The following is an 8,390-nucleotide window of genomic DNA, read 5'->3' as shown; positions in this document are numbered from 1 at the left end:
CTGATGCTATTTTAGACTCGCTTTAGATTCTCTTAGCAAATAGTGTGTAACATCCATACGTGATGAATTTCAATAACACTTCTTTCTTTTTTTTATATGAATATTTTGGAATGAAACCCCTCATTTGCTTTTCCTTGCCGTTTCCAGCTCATGCCCAAACTTACCCGGAACTTTCTGAAGGAAGGATACATGGAAAAGACAGGTCCCAGGGCAAGTTATCTCACACACACGCACACACACACACACACACACACACACACACACACACACTCTCTCTCTCATGCACCATGCTGTCAAGCTTCATTTCCCTCTCCCTCTCTGCCACCTTATTCCCCTCTCTCATTGCCTTCCTCTCAGCTTTCCATTAACCCAACCCAGTGGGTGACTTGTTCAAATTTAAAAACTTAACCCCCAGCCGCTCCAGTACAGCAGCTGAGTCCAGCCTCCTCCTTAGAGCAGCAGATGGGTGGGGTTTTCCATGCAGGGTGATGCAGTGAGTGCCAGAAAGCCCGCTCCGGACAGCATTATATCCAGGGGAGGTCAGTAATTTGGGGTAATTTGAGTCATCCGGACGGTAAAATACTTTACCTGGGGACTGTGTGTGGGACATGCCCCATGCGAATATGTGACACAATGTCATCCACAGTAAAATAAAACTCTCTTCAACTTGGCTCTGTGTCATTGTAAAGAGTAATGCTCCTAATGCTCAACCCTCAACCCACTGGGTGTGTGGTCCTTGTAATCCAGATGCCAGGTTCGCAAGTCTGTAATTGCATGAAACACTAGATCTGTGTGGGATTAAAATTACCCAATGACATCAGAGTTAACTAAAAATATAATAGATAATTCCAGACAAAATGTGGAGAAAATGACTCTCCATATGAGGGGCACACTCAGAAAATATGAAAGACCTTATTTTCTGAGAGTGTAGGTCAGTTATTTGATTTTGCCCCCGCCCACTGGTAATTTCAGTCAGACATCTGGTTAAATAATTTGCTGGGGGACCATATAATAATCCTGAATGATTACAGCTTACTTCCCTCCTTATCGGCTCCCTCCTCAACGGGTGTTTGAAGTCAGCTGTGTCAGGGAATCACACCAGAAAAACAGGCAAAACTCTCTTCTAGTGGCTCCATATCTAAAGCCCCAAATCTGGTTATACGGCTTTTGTAATCTAGATACCAGGAGCACAAGCGGATAAATGCATGGAACCACCAGCGAAGTCCTATTCACATGGGACTGATATTACCTGGGGGTGTGACGTGGTTTGTAATAATTATGGAAATCATCAGTGAATCATCATGTGAATCTGCCATGTTTGCAATTTGTTTAAAAAAAAAAAAATCCATCTTAAATTACCTAATGTATTTTGGTGAAGACAGAGTCCCCTGATAATACTGCTCCTGTGAGAATCGAACTTTCTGTAATTTTAACTGTTAGTTGTTAATAAAAAAAATAGTAAAATTAGTGGTGATGTCACTGACGTCATTGTGTTTTTTTCCCGCGATATATAGTAATACCGGGAATTGTCCCATCCCTACCCACCAGGCTGAAATACTGAGAATTTTTTTGCAAACGCTATCTAACCCAGGCCTGGTGTGAATTCCTCTTTCTAAGTGAATTTCACTTTACTGTAACAAGTTGGACACAGTTCCCTCCCTCAAATCCCCCCCCCCCCCCCCCCTGTGATCCCAGCTCTCTCTCTGCTGGCTTTAATTGAATAGGAGTCGGGCTAAGAGGCTAACTAACTGAGCTGTCAGTGTGTTGGCTTTCCACTGCCGCCTGACAAGCCTGTTGAACTGACTGACAGCTGAGTATTCCTGCATGCCTGCCTTTCTGTCTGTCGCTCTTTCTGAGAGAGGGAATAAAGGCTTCCAGCTGAGGATAGACTTAATCCTCAGGTGTCAGACACACACACACACACACACACAAAACACAGACATATGTCGGTATGTTAGCACACTCACAAAGAGGCATTTATAAGTATGCACCCAGACACACACACACTTGCACCGACACGTCCGTCACACACACACACAGTGGTGCGTTCACACGTACAGTGACTTGGCAGGATGCAACCTCAAGCACCTATACAAGCAACACCAAGCCACCCGATACTCACCGACAACCAGTTCTGCATTCAGACAGGCGGCCACACACACACACAAACACACACACACACACACACACACATACACAAAAGACTCGGGGTTTAATCTCCGTCTGTCAGGCTGAGAGATGAAAGGACTCACTAACCTGCTGCGTTGGGCTGATTTGCTAAATGGATGTCATAATTCATTTCCCTCACACACATGTGAGGCATATTTGCGGCAGAAGGAGTCACTCGCGAAAATGAGAAGGGAACAGTCGGTTGCGCATGCTTATGCCGCCACGAGAATATCAAACACTTTTATGAGGACGATTTGGCAGCAGTCGGGACCTGGGCGTCCTCATTATCTGAAGCGTGGCGGTCTGAAAGGAGCTCAGGCTGGTTCACTAGGCTTCAGTAGACTCTCCAAAGTGGCTGTGCTTCATGTTCTTCGATAGCTGCTTTCATCGTGGATTTGAAAATGTCGCATTGACGTGAACTTTCAACCTCGACAACAACTTTTTCTTTTCCATTTCATTGTAAGCGTGTTATGCAGGCGGTACAATAAACCATTCAGACAGGGCTGTCAGGTGGAAAATGACTTGACAACATTAAGCACTCAAGATGGAAAACCAGGCAAATCTGAAGTTTTCCAATGACAGATGTTTTCATATCCCGTTTTTTAGAGACTGAGATTGAGGTTTATGCGCATTCATAGTGAAAAGACAAGCGATGAACATTTACATGCCTAGTGAATACCACACTGCTGTTCCTTTGTAAGTAGGAAAGTATTCTTGACAAAATGGTTTAATAAGGGTTTAAAAAGTAAATACACAGAGAGAGAGAGAGAGAGAGAGAGAGAGAGAGAGAGAGAGAGAGAGAGAGAGAGAGAGAGAGAGAGAGAGAGAGAGAGAGGGTCAAGCAAGGAAAAAAACATGATCATAGATTTCCATCCATATTACATATTTTTTTTACTTTTTTTTGCTTGTCATGATGTTAGCTATGTTGACTTTGACATTATCGGTTGTCTCAACTATTAGGAAAGTATAAAACTGTAAAAAATGTGTAACTTTTCAACACTAACCAGCAACATTAAGAGCAGAACATGAAGCATTTCCTGATCTGACGGCTAGACGGACACCACACTATGATACAATGCAGCTTTGTATTGCTATACAGTCTCTCTTCCTTTTCTCTCTCTCTCTCTCTCTCTCTCTCTCACTCTGCAGCAAACGGAAGGCTTCAAGAAGCGCTGGTTCACTCTGGACCACAGGCGACTCATGTATCAAAGATCCCCTGGTATGGCAGCTTTACACACACACACACACACACACACACATACAGTATACCCGCATGTACATACAAAGACGTACTCTTTGCTCTGGTTTCACAAACAGTCTAGTAAGGAGAACAAGGGTCAAGATAAATATTATATAGATAGAGATAGAGAGTGGTAGAAGGCAAGCAAATTATGAGTAGAGAAGGAAGACGTGGGAGAGGATGTGATTCAGTGGGGAGAGGGTGACATGAGGTACTGTATCATTATTATATACAGTATATGGCATCTGTTGCCAGGAGTGGACCATAGACACTATTTGCCACTTTTACCAAACCCAGCTGATATCAGGGGTTCAAAGGTTATGAGAGAAGCAGTGGAGGCGAGATTCAGAAGCATTAGTGTCACCACAACAATACGCTATCGTGAAGTTTTTATTATTGCAGTAGATATCACACACACTTTGCATAAAGCTGTGCGAGGGGGCGGCTCAGATTGCCCAACACTTGGCTAAATAGACGGCAGATAGCCAATGCCAAATTAGCTCAGTATTGTTGCTGATGCAATAGTTCAATAGCGAGGTGCAAGAATTATAGGTGGCACCGTAAGTGACTGAAGTGTTCGACTTGCCCCTAGAGTGTTAGATGGGCAGATGAAAGGAAGAGGAAGTCTGGAGTGTAAACTGGGAATACGCAGAAGAAGCTCAAAGCAAATCACAATATGATCGCTTGGATAATATGTAAATTATGCATGTTAGATACTGTGTATATGGCACAGTACATCCATCCTGCTGATCCCATCCTCCTACCAGGAATGCTGTTCTGTGGCTGACCCTGACCTCTGACCTCTCCTGTGATGATGCAGACAAAAAGAGAATTTCCCTACAGTCAACAATAAAGTGTCACCTTATAGACTGGCTTTCAGGTGGCCTAACACAGCTTCTGGCGGCCATCTTGGAGGTCCTCAGCTCTTGGGCAACAATGGCTGAGAACAGCTGATTGCGTTTCTAAACGTATAACTTGACCGTCTCAACAGAATTGAACAGACGTGGTTAATTTCTGTGCTGTTTTTGACAGGGAACTCATCACTGATGCATCTTATCTATTTTGCATGTCAATAGCCACTTTGTTAGCTATTCAGCCATACTATTTGGTGATCTGATTTGTGCATAAGCTAACATATCTAGTAGAAACTATCTTCAGCATTAGTAGTGGCTAGTAATCTCATGTTAACATTGGTTGTGTTGTTACATTAGCCCGCTAGCTGACTCTTCTGAAGCTGGAGCTGCCACCATGTTCTGGAGTAGAGGGTAGCACTAAACTTTCCAAAGACAAGACTGTTTACTGTATCGCGGTAACCAAAATTTGGAAATATATCTACCTTATCGGACCATTCACTTCTACTCATAACATTACTGAATTGAACTACACACACCACAACAGTCTTTTTCAGGTATATCTCTTGCTCGGTTGCCATTTAGCCATTATTATTTTTTTAGCAGCCAATTCTCCAGCTGACCTCCATGATGAACCCAGCACCAACCTGTATGTAATCATATTTTAGAACAAGTAACCCTAACCCCGACTCCATGCGCCGATTCACTTGGCCAGTCGATTCAACAGTTAGCAGAGATTTGGTTCAGAATCATAATCACGTTACTCATCAAATATAATAAATGTACAGGATTTTCCCTTGGTGGTATTGGTCCAGAGACATGTCAACAACTAACACAGTTACACTTTGCACACTGATCCACATCATAACAGGATAAATGAGGATGTGCTGTGTATCTTACTGCTTTTTCTTTCTTTCATTCTCCCTCTCTCTCTGTCTGAAGGATGCCTTTGCTAAAGGCGAGGTGTTCCTGGGGAACAAGGACCATGGTTACAGCGCCGCCCCCGGCTTGCCCGCTGGCACCCACTGCAACGGCGCCTGGCAACACGGCATCACCATAGTAACGCCCGACCGCTCCTTCCTGTTTACCTGCGGGACGGAGAGCGAGCAGCAGGATTGGCTGAAACACTTCAATGATGTCATGAGTGCTCCGATGTCCCCTCAGGAGTACACCAGTAAGAATTCACAATTTCACTTTTTCATGGTTATCATATGTTTATGAGCTGTTAGCCTTTATAAGAGGCTGTGGATTAGCTGTGTGTAAGTGGCTGTTAACTGTTTGTTAAGATTCACATCAAATAGCTAGACTGCCCTACAAAGACAAAGTGGAATTACTTAATACTACCTTTTTTTCTTATTTCTTATTTAAACAGGCAAGTTGATAGGTTGACTCTTTAACCTTTGTGTATGTCGGGTAACAGTTAATCTCTCTTTCTTCACCATGTTACCAGTAAAAACACTGCTGTCACCCTTAGGTGTCAGGTGTGAAACCACTGTAAAATGACATCCTGTTTTGCTTGGTGCCTTATGATGTAACTTTTGCATCTTGTGTCAGAAAGCCGTGAACTCTTGCAGTGTGGACACATTTGTTTTGTACTGTTAAAACACATTGAATGAACACACTTTTGTCATGGTAAGAATCACAATAATAAAGCTGTTGATATCAAATGTTTTTATATTTGAATATATTATAGAAAATAGTCCATGATCAACAATATTGTGAGGGTTGCCAATGATCCTCCCATAATATACCCAATGGAAAAGTAATCTCAGTGGGTAGAGCATGGCACTATTAACACTACCAGGGTTAGGCGTTCCCACTGTGGCCACCCATGCTAAAAATACATGCATTAATGCTACAGTAGGAGCATCCAGCACCCACCGGTGGGGGTTGTTTTTATGGCTGTCGGTGACGTTGACTTCTGACCCATTTGGTCTCCCATACATGTTTTTTCTCCCACACAAATGTTTTCTAGAGGTCAGGGGATTACAGCTGGTGACCTCACATCTATGACATCTTAAATAAGACATCTGACTCCATATTGTCCCTGTAATCTGAATTTTACAGGGGCAAATTACTAGAAATTAAAGAAAACCCAAGGATCTAGAGCGTTTTGCCTCAGTTTCACCACTCACATTGTTACTGCACCTTGTCTATGTTTAGTAATATCACACCATGTTTTGTGCTTTTATTTTTCTAAGAGTGCTTTTATTTTTCTAACTTTGGGACTTGTATTGTGTATTTTCCAGTGGAAGCCCTGTTCAAGCACAGGCATTGATGGAGCAGAGGCCTGTGGGACCATCTCCTCCCTCCTCTCAACCCTTCCCCCAACTGACACAGGCCTTGTACCAATAATAATCACCAACTCCTCTCATCAGTACATTTGGGAAGATGCAGTAAAGTGATGCGGTCTGGCCTTCTTCACTGGTGTGGTCAAGGCTGGAGCCTGTTGCGTTGAGTCCCAAAAGTAGTGATTGGAAGGTGTTAATTCTCCAGTAATGAGGCTAAAGAATCCAAACATGAGGACCAAGGCACTATTCACTTTTAAATAAAAAACACATGTTGCCGAAAGAAATGTGTAAGCATCTTTATTTAACGTTAAAGTGGTAATCCGCTAGATCCGTGTGCTTTTGTGGTTGGTGACATCTTTGCTGCTAAGAGCTCACTGCTGTGGTGTTTCTGCACTGCCCTTCCCAGAGATCACCTGTCAATCAAACAGTGTGGGAGGATCTGTGACGTCTTTTTCCTTAGATTTTCCATTGATGAATGATGTTTGAGTTTCTGTTGGTACTGGTCTTTTCTGTACCTGCTTAGCCATGGTGGCTATCGCTGCTCATGCTAACTAACCCAGTTATTCTTCTATTTATTCCAAACGAACCGCGGATTTTTCCCAGGAAAGAGCTACCAGACACCGGGTGTTTAGAACAGCAAATGTAAAAGCGTTCATGAACTGGGCATATGTTGAATCACTGTTGTGTTATATCAATTGGCAATAGAGGCAATAGAGGCATTTATTTAATCACAAATTACTTACGTTAAACAGATTAAAAAAGGTATTTTTATTTGAAGGTGAAGAGTGCCTTGGTCGTCTTGTTTTTTTTTACAATTTTATAGCCAAGTCTGATGTGATGACAGACTGGTCAGTACTAATGAGGTGCGGGAAAATAGGAGTCATCAGGGCAGGAAACTAACTTCTCAATCCATTCACTGATGTGTCTGGTGGAGTCAGGATTCCTCTGTTGTTTAAGCAGACTTTTATTTGACTATTCTCATGACAAAGAACCTCTTTATTTGTCAAAGGCCCTACAGTACAGCAGTGTTCATTGGCTGTTTCTGCGTCATTCTCCTTATTGTGCTGTTTCAATCCAAAAGGTCACAAAAGAGTATGGTTTCAGGTAATTTCCAAGCCTGAGCAATAGCTTCAGAAACACTACCGATACAGTTTGCTTCATGAATTTAACATGGCTTTTATAAATTTGTGGGGTTTTTTTAGAAAATGGCCATGTGCTTATGACAAATGTGTACTGGAAAGACTATTGAGGAGTTATAGTAGCTGAAAATATTGAAAGTAATAGATGGTGTAACGGCGCCTCCGTGTGGCATTTTTCAACAAAACATAACAACTCTGTGTGTTTATATATCCACTATGATCAAATTATTATAGTTTATATATAGTCCATGTACAGTTTATATACAGTCCAGTTTTTCTCATTTTTCATAGATATTACACCAACCAGTTAATAAATTGTAGAATAAGGGACATTTTTATCATTTTTTCTTATAAAAAATTTACTCACATTTGTTGTCCATGTGGTGTCAAACTTGATAACATGTTTCTAACAAGGCATTTTTATGTTGACTGACAAGCATATGGTTGACTGACTTGGCACGCTGTATCATTCATTTATCACTAATAAAACTATCTGCAGCATGTCTGGCATGTCCCATTTATTTTTTTTGTGTGGATGTGCTAAGGTGTATTCGTACAAGCCAGAGAGTGTGTAGTGAGTTTGTAGGAGCCTATACTTATTCCTGTTTTGTGTTTTTTTCTGTGTGTATGTGTGTGTGTTTGGATATTGTACACAGTGATGCATTACAGTAATTTAGTAATAATATCAAAGTTAGCAATC

General features: G+C 41.9%; 1 protein-coding gene across 2 annotated transcripts in view; it reads left to right on the top strand.

The window, feature by feature from the left end:
* The window catches only part of LOC139659381 (arf-GAP with dual PH domain-containing protein 1), a 32,601-nt gene extending 24,416 nt beyond the window's left edge, over positions 1 to 8,185 (top strand). For both annotated transcript variants that reach the window (XM_071537630.1, XM_071537631.1), the window contains 4 exons: positions 148 to 210; positions 3,319 to 3,393; positions 5,203 to 5,434; positions 6,510 to 8,185. In XM_071537630.1, the coding sequence (XP_071393731.1) occupies positions 148 to 210; positions 3,319 to 3,393; positions 5,203 to 5,434; positions 6,510 to 6,538 (399 nt within the window). In that variant the 3' untranslated portion in view covers positions 6,539 to 8,185. The remainder of the gene's footprint in view (positions 1 to 147; positions 211 to 3,318; positions 3,394 to 5,202; positions 5,435 to 6,509) is intronic.
* Positions 8,186 to 8,390: the final 205 nt, after the last annotated feature.

This window comes from Centroberyx affinis, unplaced genomic scaffold (assembly GCF_046629955.1).
Source record: "Centroberyx affinis isolate AG114_WGS23_722 - 3 ecotype Tasmania unplaced genomic scaffold, CSIRO-AGI_Caff_v1 ptg003083l_1, whole genome shotgun sequence".
Lineage (NCBI taxonomy): Eukaryota > Metazoa > Chordata > Actinopteri > Beryciformes > Berycidae > Centroberyx > Centroberyx affinis.
The sequence above is the reverse complement of the archived record's forward strand: the minus strand, read 5'-3'. Positions and strand labels throughout refer to the sequence as shown.